Source organism: Indicator indicator, chromosome 21 (assembly GCF_027791375.1).
Source record: "Indicator indicator isolate 239-I01 chromosome 21, UM_Iind_1.1, whole genome shotgun sequence".
Taxonomy (NCBI): Eukaryota; Metazoa; Chordata; class Aves; order Piciformes; family Indicatoridae; genus Indicator; species Indicator indicator.
This window is the reverse complement of record NC_072030.1, coordinates 1,462,857-1,480,297: the sequence shown is the minus strand read 5'-3', so window position 1 is coordinate 1,480,297 and position 17,441 is coordinate 1,462,857. Positions and strand designations below refer to the sequence as shown.

Below are 17,441 nucleotides of genomic sequence, written 5' to 3'. Positions count from 1 at the left end.
CCAAGGCCTTTCCTTCAGGGCTGCTCTCAAGCCAGTCCCTGCCCAGCCTCTATCAGTGCCTGGGATTGCTGCAGGACCTTTCCAGCTCAGCCCAGCCCCAAGCAGGCTCCCTGAGCACAGAGCCTCAGAGCTCTGTGGCACATCTGAGCAGCCAGGCACCACTCTGGCTCAGGGAGCACACTCAGCCTCCTCTCCTCTACCCCTCAAATGCTGCTTTCCACCTGCAGCCTGCAGAGGAGCTTCCATAGCACCAACTGTGCCATTTCCCAGCTGTGGGATGAAGCCCAGCCTGGGAAGCTCCCTGTGGTAAGCTCCGCTCTAGCAGCAGTCAGTAACTCTGGGGAGCAGTCCCAAACCTCCCTGCACTTGCCACCAAGCCCAGGAAAAGCCAAGACAGCAGGAAAGAAAGTCCAAGCAGTGCTTCAGAGGGCTCAGTTCAGCCTCTTTGGGCTTTGCTGGCACTCTGAAGATCTAAAGAGGGTAGAAGCAATGCCAGGCAACTCCCCTACTTACTCCTCAAACATCTGGGCTGCTCCCAGCTGCTCCAGCATGGAACAGAAGCGTTTCTCTTCCTCATCTGCTGGCTCCAAGTCGTCTGCCCAGCCTGACTCAAAGGTCTCCTCATGTCTGGAGTGATCCATTCTCCCAGCTCCTCCACCCAGTTCAAGCCCTAGTAACTTTTCTGGGGGAAGGAGAAGAGAAGGAGGAGAAGCAAGTCAGATCTGAAGTCCATTTCAGAAGCTGCTCTTGCAGTGGGAGCCTGACAGAGCTGCCTGGGAAGCTGCCTGCACACTGCTGGTGCAGAGCACTGCTCCTGCTCAGAGCACAGCCCCTGGCCTGACCCCCTGAGTGATGTCAGTGTTCAGCCTGCAGTGCTGGAACTGGCTCCCAGCCCAGCCACAGCCTGTCAGGGCTCTGCTCACAGCTGCAGGCAGATCATCTCCCACCCACAGCCTTGGGTGCTCTGCACTGGGTCACTTCCCTCCCATGGGATGAGGCTGTGGGTGCAGCCCCCAGGGATCCCACACACCCCCTGTGGGGCTGCAGGGCTGGCACTGGAGACCACCCAGCACTGGAGACCACCCTGCCTCAGTTCTCCAGCTCAGAGTGAGGAGGACATCACTGCTGCTCCCTCCTCAGCTGCCACATCTGCTCTGACCCAGCTGCCCAGGGCAAGGACCACCTCAACTGGGCAGTGGCATTGAGACACCCCCAGCAGGTCTGTGGCTGACACCAAGCTGTGAGGTGCTGCTGAGACACTGGGGGGAAGGGATCCATCCAGAGGGATCTGGGCAGGATGCAGAGCTGGGACCAAGCCAGCCTCATGAAGTTCAACAAGGCCAAGGGCAAGGTCCTGCAGCTGGGGCAGGGCAATCCCCAGCACAAGTCCAGGCTGGGTGAGGAGGGGCTGAGAGCAGCCTGCAGGAGAAGGCCTTGGGGGTGTCAGGTGGTGACAAACTGCCCAGGAGCCAGCAGTGGTCCCTGGCAGCCCAGCAGGCAGCTGTGTGCTGAGCTGCATCCAGAGCAGGGAGAGCAGCAGCACAGGGAGGGGATTCTGCCCCTCTGCTCTGCTCTGCTCACACCCCACCTGCAGCACTGCCTCCACTGCTGGGGCCCCCAGCACAAGAGGGACCTGGAGCTGCTGCAGAGGGTCCAGAGGAGGCCACCAAGATGAGCAGAGGATGGAGAACCTCCCTGTGGAGACAGGCTGAGGGAGTTGGGGCTGTTCAACCTGGAGAAGAAAAGAGTCCAGGGAGACCTCAGAGCAGCTTCCAGTACCTGAAGGGCTCCAGGAGAGCTGGGGAGGGACTTTGGACAAGGGCTGGGAGTGCCAGGATGAGGGACAATGGCTTGGAGCTGGGAGAGGGGAGATTGAGAGTGGAGAGGAGGAAGAAATTGTTGGCAGTGAGGGTGGGGAGAGACTGGCACAGGTTGCCCAGGGAGGCTGTGGCTGCCTCCTGCCTGGAGGTGTTGCAGGCCAGGCTGGATGAGGCCCTGAGCAAGCTGGGCTGGTGGGAGGTGTCCCTGCCCATGGCAGGGGGTTGGGGCTGGATGAGCTTTGAGCTCCCTTCCAACCCAACCCATTCTGTGAGTCTATGAATCTCTGGCTGTGCAGTGTCTGTGTGAAGCTCTCTGAGCATCCTCTCCCTGCCCCATCCCACACAGGGATGCCTCCAGCCCCCTGGCTCCTGTTTCACACAGACACTTCATGCCATGAGGCCCTCCTGCAATGCACAGCACAGGACACACACTGCTGCTGGGAACAAATTCTTCTCACAGAAACAAATCCAGCAAATCCTTTCCACAACACAGCCACCCCCACCCCAGCCCCAACCCTGGGGGCCTCCAGGAGCAGCTTCTCTTCCTTTCCAAAGCAGATCTGCTTGGTTCAAGAGGCAGAAGTGACAGCCCAAAGGCCAAGAGCTACAGATGCTCAGAGCACAGCTGAGAAGACAAAGCTGCTCCAAGGGGGAAATATTCAACTATTTGTGTGCCTCAAGGGACTAACTGCACTGCTTCTGCTCTTGTGAGACCCCAACTCAATGACTGCCTCCAGCTCTGCTGTCCCCAGCAGCAGAAGGACACAGAGCTGCAGGAGAGAGTCCAGAGGAGGCCACAAAGATGCTCCAAGGGCTGGAGCAGCTCTGCTGTGAGCACAGGCTGAGGGAGCTGGGGGTGTGCAGCCTGCAGAAGAGAAGGCTCCAGGGGGACCTGAGAGCTGCCTGCCAGGACCTGAAGGGATCCTGCAGGAAGGCTGCAGAGAGACTTTTGCTGAGGGTGTCTGGAGCCAGGCCAAGGGGGAATGGTTTGAAGCTGAGGCAGAGCAGGGTGAGAGTGGAGCTGAGGAAGAAGTTCTTGAGTGTGAGAGTGGTGAGACTCTGGCACAGGTTGCCCAGGGAGGCTGTGGCTGCCTCCTGCCTGGAGGTGCTCAAGGCCAGGCTGGATGAGGCCCTGAGCAAGCTGGGCTGGTGGGAGGTGTCCCTGCCTAGGGCAGGGGCTTGGAGTGGATGATCTCTGAGCTCCCTTCCAACCTGAGCCCCTCTATGATTCCTTGTTCCCTGAGTCAGAATCCAGCTGCTTCTCTCCTGCTCCCAAAAAGTGCTGTGCAAATCCTGCAGTGTGGAGCTCCAGGCCCTGAGGCTCAGGCAGCCAAATCAAGGGGGTGGACACTTTGGATCAGAAAGAGTCAGGATGTCTCCCTGCTGCTGTTTTACAGCTGGGGAAATGGAGGCAGAGCATCCTCTGGAGGTTGTTTTGACCTCCTGGAAGGAGCTCAGACTGCTTTCAGTGGAAGAGTTTCAATGTGTGGTCTGTGCCAGTGGTGCAGATGCAGACTGCAGCCTCCCAGAGGCTGTGCAAGGATCCTCCCAAGCAGCAGCAGCCTCAGCTGCATCCCCACTGAGTGCTGCAGAAGGAAGGCAGCAATGCCCCAGGGCAAGCTCTTCAGCTAGGGGCAGTCTGAGAAGGATCCCAGTGAAGCCAGGCACCAAGAATGAGCACCAAGAAAAGAAATGCAGAGGGGAAGTGCCTGGAGCAGGAGCCATGGAGCCAGGCTGGCAGCACAGGGTAGGCCCTGGCAGCTGGTGGCTGACACCATGGCATGGAGGAAGGACCTTCATGAGGTCCATCTGAGGCCATAGCTGGGACCAATGCCTCAAACAAGCAGGTTTGGGAATAATCTAAGCCATAACACAGAGGGCACTGTGGATGCCACTCACCCAAAGGGTGCCTGCTCACCATCATGGAACCATAGAATGGTTTGGGTTGGAAAAGGCCTCCAAGATCATCCAGTCCAACATCAACCCAACCCCACCATGGCCACCAAACCATGGCCCCAAGTGCCATGGCCACAGGTTGCTGGAAGACCTCCAGGGATGGGGACTCCACCACCTCCCTGGGTACTTCTCCACAGTGCTGGGCAGGAAAGCCACACTCTGAGGTGAAGACAGCCTGAGAGAGTTGGGGTTGTGCAGGCTGGAGAGGAGAAGGCTCCCAGGAGACCTTCTGGTGGCCTTCCAGGATCTGAAGGGGGCTACAAGAAAGCTGGGGAGGGACTTTTGAGGGTGTCAGGGAGTGATAGGACTGGGGGGAATGGAGCAAAAGTAGAAGTGGGGAGATTGAGATTGGATGTGAGGAAGAAGTTGTTCCCCATGAGGGTGGTGAGAGCCTGGCACAGGTTGCCCAGGGAGGTGGTGGAAGCCTCATCCCTGGAGGGTTTTGCAGCCAGGCTGGATGTGGCTGTGAGCAACCTGCTGTGGTGTGAGGTGTCCCTGCCCATGGCAGGGGGTTGGGACTGGCTGAACCTTGAGGTCCCTTCCAGCCCTGACAGTTCTGTGATTCTAAGACTCTTGAGTCCCAGCTCTCCTGAGAGCTTCCCCTCTCAGGGCTGTTTCTGGCCATTCAAACTGAAGCACCACAAACCCCCTCCTCACCTCCAAGCTGTGAGGAAGCCACAAGCAGCCACAAGCTGAGCAATCAGGACACTGACACATCAGACACAATCAGCAATCCAGGAGGCTCTGACAACCCTAGAGCCATCCTCACTTCCTGTGACCACTGCATGCCCAGGCCACAGATATTCTGAGAGCTTAGAAGCACCTGAGGTTATCAGTGCTGTGGTCTTCCCTCCTCCTGAACACCTCTTGCACTGCTTCTGCTGCTGGAAGATGTCTCTGCTGTAGGATGAAGCTTCTCCTGGTGCCTGCAAACCACCTGCTGCTTTGCCACTGTTCTGACCTCCTAACAGAGCATCCTTGAAGAAATGCTGTGCCCAGCAGGAGCAGGGAGGGGATTGTCCCCTGGGACTCAGCTCTGGGGAGTGCTGGGTTCAGTTCTGGGCAGCTCAGTCCAAGAGAGATGTGGAGGTGCTGGAGCCAGGGCAGAGGATGGCAAGGAAGCTGGGAAGGGCCTGGGGAATAAATCTTGTGAGGAGCAACTGAAGGAGCTGGGGATGGTTAGTGTGAAACAGAGGAGGCTGAGGGGAGACCTCATGGCTGTCTACAGCTCCCTGAAAGGAGGTTGTGGAGAGGTTGGTGCTGGTCTCTGCTCACAGGTAATTAGTGACAGAACAAGAGGGAACAGCCTCAGGCTGGCTCTGGGCAGGTTTAGACTGGACAGTAGGAAACTTTTTCCCATCAAGAGTGGTCAGGCACTGGAATGTGCTGCCCAGGGAGGTGGTGGAGTCCCCAAGCCTGGAGGTGTTTCAAGGTGGTTTGGATGTGGTGCTTGGGGCTATGGTTTAGGGGTGAGCCTTGCAGAGCAGGGTCCTGGGTTGGATTTGGTGACCCTGAGGCTCTGTTCCAACCTGAGTGTTTCTGTGATCACTGCTACCAGACAGAGACAGAGGCCCAGGGGCATGTTTTCATCTGCTCATCCAGCAAGGGTCCTTCCCCAGGTGAAGAGCTGTGGATCCCATAGGCTGCAGAGGGGCTGGAGCCATCCCCAGCAGGAGATGTGCAGGCAGGAGCTGGCTCTGCTCAGGCAGGCAGGAAACAGTTGTGGGAGAAGGCAGCACAAGAGAGTCACTCCCACAGAACTCCAGCACAGCAGGGGCTGGAAGGGACCTCTGGAGCTCACCCAGTCCAACCCCCTGCTCCAGCAGGGCACCCACAGCAGCTTGCCCAGCAGCACAATGCCCAGGGGGGGTTGGAAGCACTCCACACAAGGAGACTTCACAACCTCTCTGGGCAGCCTGCTCCAGGCCTCCAGCACCCTCACACCAAACAACTTTCTCCTCCTGCTCACATGGAACCTCCTGGCTGCCAGTTTGTGCCCCTTGCCCCTTGTGCTGTCCCTGGGCACCACTGAGCAGAGTCTGGCCCCAGCCTCTTGCCCCCCACAGCTCCTTTAGCTCTTGCTGAGCATTGCTCAGCTCCCCTCTGGGGCTGCTCTTCTGCAGGCTCTCAGCCCCAGGGCTCTCAGCCTTTGCTCCTCACAGAGCTGCTCCAGCCACACCTCCTCCAGTGACACTCACACCAGCAGGAGGCAATGCCCTGCAGAGCTGCCTCAGCTTCAGCAGGACCACTGCACTTCCCTTCTCCCCAGCCTCAGGTCAGCTTTCTCCTGCCTCTGCCCCTGCACAGCCCTCACCTAGTCCCATGCTGAACTCCACAGGGGTCAGGTATCCATTGTTGTCCTGCTCCAAGCTGTCAAAAACAGCCTCCAGCTGCTCAAGGCTCAGGGGCAGTTCACTCTGGAGCCTCTGCAAAGACAAAAGACCCAACAGCATTAAGGCCTGGCTCAGGGCTTCCCTGGGGCTGCCTCCTGCCCCTGCCACCCTCAGCCTCACACAGAATGGGAGGGCTTGGAAGGGACCTCTGGGGGTCAGCCAGAGCAGGGGCATGCAGGGCAGGGAACACAGGAATACAGCCAGGTGGGGTTGGAAAGTCTCCAGCTCCATCAGCAGCTCCTCCCCAGCCCTGTCCTCCAGACCCTTCCCCAGCTTTGTTGCCCTTCTCTGGCCCTGCTCCAGCTCCTCAGTGTCCTTCTGGGAGTGAGGAGCCCAAAACTGAACCCAGCACTCAAGCTGTGGCCTCACCAGTGCCCAGTCCAGGGGCACCATCCCTGCCCTGCTCCTGCTGGTCACCCTGTGAGGAGATGCTAGAGGCTGGGATGTGGCAGGGCTGATTTCAGCCTGCCAAGCTGTCTTGGAGGGAGAGCAGAAGGTTCTCCTCACACAGCCTTGGGGTTGCTGCAGCAGACCTGGGCTGCCTGGGCTGCTCTGGCTCTCCAAAGAGAAGCAATGAAGCTGATGATGAGGAAGTCAGAGCTGTGCTTCTGGGCACCTTGGTGGCTCTTGGGCAGCCAGAGGGATGTTGCAGAGAGCAGATTTCTGCTTGTCCTTGCTCTGGCTGTTTTCTGCAACCCTGCCCTGGCTCTTGCTCTGGGCTCCAGGTGAGTTTCTTGCCCTCACCGTGGGGCACAGGGTGCTGCTTGGAATGTGCCTTGAGGGCATCACAGGATGGGAGGGGCTGGAAGGGACCTCTGGAGATCAGCCAGTCCAACCCCCTGCCAAGGCAAGGGCACCCAGGGCAGGGCACCCAGGGACACAGCCAGGTGGGGTTGGAATGTCTGCAGAGATGGAGACTCCACCACCCTTCTGGGCAGCCAGCTCCAGCATCCTTCAATCACAGTTCCTCCTGATGTTCAGATGGAACTTCTGATGTCCATGTTTGTGGCTGTTACCCCTTGTCCTGTCCTGGGCACCACTGAACAAAGCCTGGTCCCATCCTCCTGACCCCACCCTTAAAGTATTGCTCAGCATTGATCAGATGCCCCCCAGGCTGCTCTCTGCACAACCAACAGCCTCAGGGCTCTCAGCCTCTCCTCACCAGGGAGATGCTGCAGTGCCCTCAGCAGCTCTGCAGCCTCCTGGGCAGGAGGTGACAGCCTGCAGTGCAGCCAGGAGGTGACACAACCACAGTGACACCTCCACCACTGGAGAGCTCAACCAGCACTGCAGACAGGGCACTTGGGGTTACTTTGTCTGGAGGGAGCTCAACCCTCTCCCTCCTCCACTCCAGAACCACTGCCTCAAGGTCACTGCCTGCTCCCTCCAGCCCTGCCCAAAGAGGCTGCCCCAGCAGGTATGCCACCCTCCTGCACCACTGCTGTGCCCAGGACAGCTCTCCAAGGGCACATCAGCACCAGCCCATGAGCTCTCCAAGGGCACATCAGCACCAGCCCAAGAGCTCTCCAAGGGCACATCAGAACCAGCCCAAGAGCTCTCCAAGGGCACATCAGAACCATCCCAAGAGCTCTCCAAGGGCACATCAGAACCAGCCCAAGAGCTCTCCAAGGGCACATCAGAACCATCCCAAGAGCTCTCCAAGGGCACATCAGAACCAGCCCAAGAGCTCTCCAAGGGCACATCAGAACCATCCCAAGAGCTCTCCAAGGGCACATCAGAACCAGCCCAAGAGCTCTCCAAGGGCACATCAGAACCAGCCCAGGAGAGCTCTCCAAGGGCACATCAGAACCATCCCAGGAGAGCTCTCCAAGGGCACATCAGAACCATCCCAAGAGCTCTCCAAGGGCACATCAGAACCATCCCAGGAGAGCTCTCCAAGGGCACATCAGAACCACCCCAAGAGCTCTCCAAGGGCACATCAGAACCAGCCCAAGAGTTCTCCAAGGGCACATCAGAACCAGCCCAGGAGAGCTCTCCAAGGGCACATCAGAACCACCCCAAGAGCTCTCCAAGGGCACATCAGAACCAGCCCAGGAGAGCTCTCCAAGGGCACATCAGAACCACCCCAAGAGCTCTCCAAGGGCACATCAGAACCATCCCAAGAGCTCTCCAAGAGCACATCAGAACCAGCCCAAGAGCTCTCCAAGGGCACATCAGAACCACCCCAAGAGCTCTCCAAGGCCACATCAGAACCATCCCAAGAGCTCTCCAAGGGCACATCAGAACCATCCCAAGAGCTCTCCAAGGGCACATCAGAACCATCCCAGGAGAACTCTCCAAGGGCACATCAGAACCATCCCAAGAGCTCTCCAAGGGCACATCAGAACCACCCCAAGAGCTCTCCAAGGGCACATCAGAACCACCCCAAGAGCTCTCCAAGGGCACATCAGAACCATCCCAAGAGCTCTCCAAGGGCACATCAGAACCACCCCAAGAGCTCTCCAAGGGCACATCAGAACCATCCCAAGAGCTCTCCAAGGGCACATCAGAACCATCCCAAGAGCTCTCCAAGGCCACATCAGAACCACCCCAAGAGCTCTCCAAGGGCACATCAGAACCATCCCAAGAGCTCTCCAAGGGCACATCAGAACCATCCCAAGAGCTCTCCAAGGGCACATCAGAACCAGCCCAGGAGAGCTCTCCAAGGGCACATCAGAACCATCCCAAGAGCTCTCCAAGGGCACATCAGAACCACCCCAAGAGCTCTCCAAGGGCACATCAGAACCATCCCAGGAGAGCTCTCCAAGGGCACATCAGAACCAGCCCAGGAGAGCTCTCCAAGGGCACATCAGAACCATCCCAAGAGCTCTCCAAGGGCACATCAGAACCACCCCAAGAGCTCTCCAAGGGCACATCAGAACCATCCCAAGAGCTCTCCAAGGGCACATCAGAACCATCCCAAGAGCTCTCCAAGGGCACATCAGAACCATCCCAAGAGCTCTCCAAGGGCACATCAGAACCAGCCCAGGAGAGCTCTCCAAGGGCACATCAGACCCAGCCCAGGAGAGCTCTCCAAGGGCACATCAGAACCAGCCCAGGAGAGCTCTCCAAGGGCACATCAGAACCACCCCAAGAGCTCTCCAAGGGCACATCAGAACCAGCCCAGGAGAGCTCTCCAAGGGCACATCAGAACCAGCCCAGGAGAGCTCTCCAAGGGCACATCAGAACCAGCCCAGGAGAGCTCTCCAAGGGCACATCAGAACCATCCCAAGAGCTCTCCAAGGGCACATCAGAACCAGCCCAGGAGAGCTCTCCAAGGGCACATCAGAACCAGCCCAGGAGAGCTCTCCAAGGCCACATCAGAACCAGCCCAGGAGAGCTCTCCAAGGGCACATCAGAACCATCCCAAGAGCTCTCCAAGGGCACATCAGAACCACCCCAAGAGCTCTCCAAGGGCACATCAGAACCATCCCAGGAGAGCTCTCCAAGGGCACATCAGAACCACCCCAAGAGCTCTCCAAGGGCACATCAGAACCATCCCAAGAGCTCTCCAAGGGCACATCAGAACCAGCCCAAGAGCTCTCCAAGGGCACATCAGAACCAGCCCAGGAGAGCTCTCCAAGGGCACATCAAAGATCTGCTCCATTTCTGTGCCTAGAGAGGGAAAGCAGACTTGTGGATCTCTGGACTCAGTTCCCAGCTCTTGAGGACATCTTGAAGACCACAAAGAAGATGTTCAGTCAGAGCATTAGCTTCCTTCTATCATCTTCTGCCTGTTGGGACCATCTCCCCCTTGCCACCACAGAGGCAGGGAGCAGAGGTTTCTCCTCATGACCCTTGGAGTGAAGGGACACCTAAAGAAGCTTCCACATCACAAGAGGTGTAGGCTGAACCCTCATGAGTGTCCACGGAGCTTCAGAGGAAAGCTCCACAAATATTTGCTGATGTAGCTACACAAAATTAGGCCCCACAGGACCCAAAGCAAAGGCAGCCACTCATTAAACCTGCAGGGACCAGCCAAGTGTTCATTACACGAGGGCAGATGGGAGAGGAGAAAACTGTCCAGAGTGAGCTGGCTGAGAAACAGAAGTGACAGAGAGCTACAGAGGTGCTGTCACCAAATGCTGTCCTCAACAGAAAGCAGGGGGAAGCAGCAGCAAGCAGGCAAGCAGGAGGAAGCAGCAGCAAGCAGGAGGAAGCAGCAGCAAGCAGGAGGAAGCAGCAGCAAGCAGGAGGAAGCAGCAGCAAGCAGGAGGAAGCAGCAGCAAGCAGAAGCAAGCAGCAGCAAGCAGGAGGAAGCAGCAGCAAGCAGAAGCAAGCAGCAGCAAGCAGGAGGAAGCAGGAGGAAGCAGGAGGAAGCAGCAGCCACCAGAATCCGAGCAGTAGCCACCGGCAACCAAGCAGCAGCCAAGCAGCAGCCAGCAGCAGCCAAGCAGCAGCCAGCAGCAGAATGCAGCAGCCAAGCAGCAGCAAGCAGCAGCCAAGCAGCAGAAAGCAGCAGAAAGCAGCAGCCAGCAGCAGCAAAGCAGCAGAAAGCAGCAGCCAAGCAGCAGCAAAGCAGCAGAAAGCAGCAGAAAGCAGCAGCCAAGCAGCAGCCAAGCAGCAGCCAAGCAGCAGAAAGCAGCAGCCAAGCAGCAGAAAGCAGCAGCCAAGTAGCAGCCAGCAGCAGAAAGCAGCAGCCAGCAGCAGAAAGCAGCAGCCAAGCAGCAGCCAGCAGCAGAAAGCAGCAGCCAAGCAGCAGCCAGCAGCAGCCAAGCAGCAGAAAGCAGCAGCCAAGCAGCAGAAAGCAGCAGCCAAGCAGCAGAAAGCAGCAGAAAGCAGCAGCCAAGCAGCAGAAAGCAGCAGCCAAGCAGCAGCCAGCAGCAGAAAGCAGCAGCCAAGCAGCAGAAAGCAGCAGAAAGCAGCAGCCAAGCAGCAGAAAGCAGCAGCCAAGCAGCAGAAAGCAGCAGCCAAGCAGCAGAAAGCAGCAGCCAAGCAGCAGAAAGCAGCAGAAAGCAGCAGCCAGCAGCAGAAAGCAGCAGCCAAGCAGCAGCCAGTAGCAGAAAGCAGCAGCCAGCAGCAGAAAGCAGCAGCCAGCAGCAGCCAAGCAGCAGAAAGCAGCAGCCAGCAGCAGCCAAGCAGCATTCTAGAGCTAAAGAGATACTAAAGGTGAGGCTGGACAGGGCTCTGGGCAACCAGCTCTAGCTGAGGTGTCTCTGCTGAGTGCAGAGGGGCTGGACTGGATGAGCTTTGGAGGTCCTTTCCAACCCAGACCCCTCTGTGATTCTGTGATTCTAAGCTCAAGCCTAAAGTGAGGTTTTGAGGTCAGGCTTTAGCTAGGACTGAGACAAAGCCACTGCACAGCTCGGTTCAGAGGCTTGGTTCAGAGGCTGCTGGATTTCTTGTGTGGCTTGGGGGTGGGGTTTGGGGTTTTTCACCTTAAATCAGGTATTTTCCCCCCCTCAGATTTCCCATCCATCAAGGCAGCTTCTCCTCCCCCTCTATTCTGCCCTGTTAAGGCCACCTCTGGTCCAGTTCTGGGCTCCCCAGTTAAAGGGGGACAGGGAACTGCTGGAGAGAGTCTAGAGGAGGCTATGAGGATGCTGAAGGGCCTGGAACATTGTGTGATGTGGACAGGCTGAGAGCCCTGGGGCTGGTGAGCCTGGAGAAGGGCAGCCCCAGAGGGGATCTGAGCAATGTCTATCAATATCTGAGGACAAGAGGCAATGAACGCAGACTGGAACCCAGGAGGTTCCACCTCAACAGGAGGAGAAACTGCTTTGCTTTGGTGTGAGGCTGCTGGAGGCCTGGAGCAGGCTGCCCAGAGAGGCTGTGCAGTCTCCTTCTGTGGAGACTTTGCAAGCCCACCTGGCTGTGTTGCTGTGTGCCCTGCCCTGGGTGCCCTGCTGTGGCAGGGGGGTTGGGCTGGATGATCTCTGGAGGTCCCTTCCAAGCCCTGCCACTCTGTGCTTCCAGCACCCATTCCCTGCTGAATGTTTGCAGGAGCTGCTGCAATTTTTGTATTTCCTTCATTCCTCAAAAACATGGCCACTTGTCCCAGGGATTCCCTGCAGGTCCAAGGCCCCTCCTGGGATTTGCAGCTCCCAGCAGTGGGCTGTGGCAGAGTTTGGCTCCCAGAAATCTGAATGAGGCAGAGCCCACATCCACAGCTGCCAAAATCCATGACTCTGCAGCTCCTCCCAGGGAAAGGGAAGGACATTTTCCCTCACCTGCATGTCCACCTTGGTGATAAAACCCTTCTCATCCTTGTCACACAGCTGGAAGAGCTCCCTTGCCTTCTTCAGCATCTCCACCTGCACATCTTCCAGCTTGCTCACTTGGCTGGAAGGAGAAGCAGCAGGAGCCACCTCATCCTCCTCCTCCCCTTCCTCTTCTTCTTCCCAGTGGACATATCCCAAGAGCACTCCCCTCTGGTTCTCCATCTTCTCAAAGGCTTTTCCCCCAGGGCAGTGGCAAATGGCAGAGCTGCAGGGGCAGGAAACAGAGAACCCCCAGTCAGACACAATCCCCCACTTCCACCCCACACACCTTCCATGCCTTGTCTGAATGAGGAGAGACCTTCTGGCTCTCTACAGCTCCCTGAAAGGAGGTTGGAGCCAGGTGGGGGTTGGTCTCTTGTCCCAAGGAACGAGGGATAAAAGAGGAAATGGCCTCAAGTTGCACCAGAGGAGGTTTGGGTTGGACATGAGGAACAATTTCTTCCTCAAAAGAGCTGTCAAGCCCTGGCCCAGGCTGCCCAGGGAGATGGTGGAGTCCCCATCCCTGGAGATGTGGTGCTGAGAGCCGTGGTTCAGTGCTGGGCTAACAGTTGGAGTGGATGATCTGGAAGGTCTCTTTCACAGAATTTCACAGAATCACAGAATTTCAGGGGCTGGAAGGGACCTCAGAAGCTCATCCAGACCAACCCCCTGCCAGAGCAGGGTCACCCAGAGCAGGGCACACAGGAACACATCCAGGTGGGTTTTGAATGTCTCCAGAGAAGGAGACTCCACAACCCACCCTGGGCAGCCTGTTCCAGGTTCTGTCACCCTCACTGGGACAGAATTTTTCCTCCTGTTTCCATGGAACTTCCTATGCCTCAGCTCCCACCACTGCCCCTTGTGCTGGCATTGGGCATCACCCAGCAGAGCCTGGCTCCAGCCTCTGGGCACTCCCCCTGCACATCTTCATCACCAGCAATGAGGTCACCTCTCAGGCTCCTCCTCTCCAAGCTCCAGAGCCCTCAGCTCCCTCAGGCTCTCCTCATAGGGAAGATCTTCCACTCCCTGAATCATTTTTGTGGCTCTGGGCTGGACTCTCTCAAGCAGTTCCCTGAGGTCCTTCTGGAACTGAGGGGCCCAGAACTGGACACAATATTCCAGATGTGGCCTCACCAGGGCAGAGCAGAGAGGCAGGAGAACCTCTCTGGACCTACTCCCCACAGCCCTTCTACTGCACCCCAGGCTGCCCTTGGCCTTCTTGGCCACCAGAGCACATTGCTGGCTCCTGGGCAACCTCCCATCCCCCAGCACCCCCAGGGCCTTTTCCCCTTCACTGCTCTCCAGCAGCTCAGTCCCAACCTCTCCTGCTCCATGGGGTTGCTCTTTCCCATGTGCAAGACTCTCCCCTTGCCCTTGTTGGACTTCATTCCATTTCTCCCTGCTCTCAGCCCAAGGCTCACTGAATGGCAGCACAACCTTCCTGTGGCAGCCACTGCAAGCACAACAATTCTGGGAGCTGGGTTAGGTGACCTTTGAAGGTCCCTCCCAGCCCAGACTCTTCCCTGAGGGAAAGGAGGGAGTCTGTGTCACCACTCAAGGCTCCATGCTGTACCCCCCAGGGCTGTAAGCAACCACCCAGCCCTGAGCCTCCACACTGGGAGGGGCTCCAGGCCCTGTACTCAGCAAGGAAGCTCTCTCACCACCTCTCCCCTGCTGGCTCAGACCCACAGGGCAGTCAGAGTGAGAGCCAGGTGCCAAGGGAAGGGTCCAGAGGGGACCAGAGGATGGGAAGGGATGACTAAAGCAACAGGGAATCCTGCAGGGCAGCAGGGTGGCAGTGCCACAGGAGCCGAGAGGGGGCAGCTCCAACACTCCCACAGCTCCCTGCATGCCCTGACCAGGATGCTTCCCTCTGGTCCTGCTTCCTCTGCCTTTCCACCTCCTGTTGCTCTCCTGCTTCAGCCTTGAACACCAAACCAGCACCACAGCTGCAGCACCACAACTGCAGCACCACAGCTGCAGCACCACAGCTGCAGCACCACAACTGCAGCACCACAACTCCAGCACCACAACTCCAGCACCACAACTCCAGCACCACAGCAAGACAAAGGCAGACCAGAGGAAGATCTGTGCCAGTGACAGAGGCAAGAGCAGAAGGAAAGCCTCTCCCAGCCCTTTCCCACCCAGGTCCCCCAGCTGCCATCCCACCCCGGGCATTTTGTTCTGAATGCTTCCCATCCCCTTCCATGCCATTACAGCACTAAGAGAGGTCAGACAACTCCTACCCTGGGAAAAATCTAAACCCCTGAGCCCTCCTTGCTCCCCTCCCTTGCCTTCCAGCCTCTGTTCTGAGAGCTCACAAGCTGCCAAATGCCATTTCAGTCTGAAAGGTTCACCTTTATCAGGAGGAAACCACAGAACTAAAAGAGGCTACAGAGGCCAAAGAAAATAATTCCCACTCCTTCCAAGCATCTAAACCAAAAAGGCTGGGGATGAGAGCAGCCTGGGAAGCACAGCACTGATGGCAAAATTTCACAGAGTCACAGAATGGGTTGGGTTGGAAGGGAGCTCAAAGCTCAGCCAGCCCCAGCCCCCTGCCATGGGGCACTGGGTTACACCTTCCTCCAGCCCAGGGTGCTCAGGGCCTCATCCAGCCTGGCCTTCAACACCTCCAGGCAGGAGGCAGCCACAGCCTCCCTGGGCAACCTGTGCCAGTCTCTCCCCACCCTCACTTCACTCTCAACAATTTCTTCCTCATCTCCACTCTCAATCTCCCCTCTCCCAGCTCCAAGCCATTGTCCCTCATCCTGGCACTCCCAGCCCTTGGCCAAAGTCCCTCCCCAGCTCTCCTGGAGCCCTTCAGGTACTGGAAGGCTCTGACCTCAATCTCCCACCACCCAGTCACCACTTACTGGTGGAACAGCCTCCAGCCAGCCTCCTTCAGCAGCTCCACCACATTCTTTCAGCCTCGTTGCACAGGTTGCTTTAAACCTCTCCTGCTGCAGGTTCCCTGTTCTGCATGGCAGGGCAGGAGGGAGCTGTGCAAGCAAGCTGGGAGCAGATTAAAAGAGAGCTGAGCAAAGAGAGCTGGAGGGGTGGTTGGGCTGCTGGGCTTTTACTCTCCAAGAAAGGAGAACCAGATGCAGATGCTGTGATAAGAGCTGAGTTCACTCTGTCTGCACTGGGAGCACAATGGGAGGATAAAGAGGGTGACGGCCAGGGAGGAATGTCACAGGCAGAAGCTGTATGGAGCTGACACAAAAGCAGAAGGCAATTATGTGCCCTTGCTGGCTGACTCCATTGATTGCTGCTGGCTGGGGAGCCAGAAGGTGGTTCTGCTTCAGAGAGCAAGAGGAACTCTTGGCTCCCCCTGCCATAGCCAGCAGGGCCAGGGAGGGGATTCTCCCCCTCTGCTCCACTCTGCTGAGACCACTCCTGGAGCTCTGGGTCCAGGTCTGGAGCCTCTGTTCCAGGAAGGATCTGGAGGTGCTGGAAGGTGTCCAGAGAAGGGCCATGAGGATGAGCAGAGGGCTGGAGCTGCTCTGCTCTGGAGACAGCCTGAGAGAGTTGGGGTTGTGCAGGCTGGAGAGGAGAAGGCTCCCAGGAGACCTTCTGGTGGCCTTCCAGGATCTGAAGGGGGCTCCAAGAAAGCTGGGGAGGGACTTTTGAGGGTGTCAGGGAGTGATAGGACTGGGGGGGATGGAGCAAAAGTAGAAGTGGGGAGACTGAGACTGGCTGTTAGGAAGAAGTTGTTCCCCATGAGGGTGGTGAGAGACTGGCAGAGGTTGCCCAGGGAGGTGGTGGAAGCCTCATCCCTGGAGGGTTTTGCAGCCAGGCTGGATGTGGCTGTGAGCAACCTGCTGTGGTGTGAGGTGTCCCTGCCCATGGCAGGGGGTTGGAACTGGCTGAGCCTTGAGGTCCCTTCCAGCCCTGACACTTCTGTGATTCTATGATTCCCAGCAGGGCCTCTGCAGGGCACCCCTGCTCAGGATCACTTGAGAAGAGATTTCTTTGAAACTCTGCAGAAAGATACCTAAAAATGGGGACAGGTTATGATCCTAGTCCCTGGCAAGCCATGCAGACAGTGCTGGGCCCAGGCTCCTGCAGAGAAAAGGAGGGAAGGAAGCATCAGGAGCAAGAGAAGGGTGAGGAGGGTGTCCAGAGAGGGGATTCTGCCAATTTGCTCTGCTCTGCTGAGACCTCACCTGCAGTGCTGAGTTCAGGTCTGGAGCCCTCAGCACAGGAAGGACCTGGACCTGATGGAGAGGGTCCAGAGGAGGCCATGAAGATGATCAGTGGGTTGGAGCAGCTCTGCTATGAGGACAGGCTGAGGGAGCTGGGGGTGTTCAGCCTGGAGAAGAGAAGGTTCCAGGGAGACCTCAGAGCTGCCTGCCAGGACCTGAAGGGGCTACAAGAAGGCTGCAGAGGGACTGCTCCCAAAGGCCTGCAGGGACAGCACCAGGGGCAATGGCTTCAGACTAGAGCAGAGCAGATTGAGATTGGATGTGAGGAACAAGTTCTGCACCAGGAGGCTGCTGGAACACTGGAACAGGTTGCCCAGGGAGGTGGTTGAGGCCCCATGCCTGGAGATCTTGAAGGTGAGGCTGGAGAGGGCTCTGGGCAACCTGATCTGGTGGAGGATGTCCCTGCTGAGTGCAGGGGCTTGGACTGGATGATCTCCAGAGGTCCCTTCCAGCCCCTACCATCCTGTGATGCCCTCAAGGCACATTCCAAGCAGCACCCTGTGCCCCACAGTGAGGGCAAGAAACTCACCTGGAGCCCAGAGCAAGAGCCAGGGCAGGGTTGCAGAAAACAGCCAGAGCAAGGACAAGCAGAAATCTGCTCTCTGCAACATCCCTCTGGCTGCCCAAGAGCCACCAAGGTGCCCAGAAGCACAGCTCTGACTTCCTCATCATCAGCTTCATTGCTTCTCTTTGGAGAGCCAGAGCAGCCCAGGCAGCCCAGGTCTGCTGCAGCAACCCCAAGGCTGTGTGAGGAGAACCTTCTGCTCTCCCTCCAAGACAGCTTGGCAGGCTGAAATCAGCCCTGCCACATCCCAGCCTCTAGCATCTCCTCACAGGGTGACCAGCAGGAGCAGGGCAGGGATGGTG

General features: G+C 57.7%; 1 protein-coding gene across 1 annotated transcript in view; it reads right to left on the bottom strand.

The window, feature by feature from the left end:
• The window catches only part of CRACR2B (calcium release activated channel regulator 2B), a 73,135-nt gene that overhangs the window by 32,413 nt on the left and 23,281 nt on the right, over nt 1-17,441 (bottom strand). The window contains exons 2-4 of the mRNA XM_054390731.1: nt 12,340-12,595; nt 6,091-6,202; nt 514-682 (exon numbers count right to left, since the gene is read on the bottom strand). Of these exons, the coding sequence (XP_054246706.1) occupies nt 514-682; nt 6,091-6,202; nt 12,340-12,595 (537 nt within the window). The remainder of the gene's footprint in view (nt 1-513; nt 683-6,090; nt 6,203-12,339; nt 12,596-17,441) is intronic.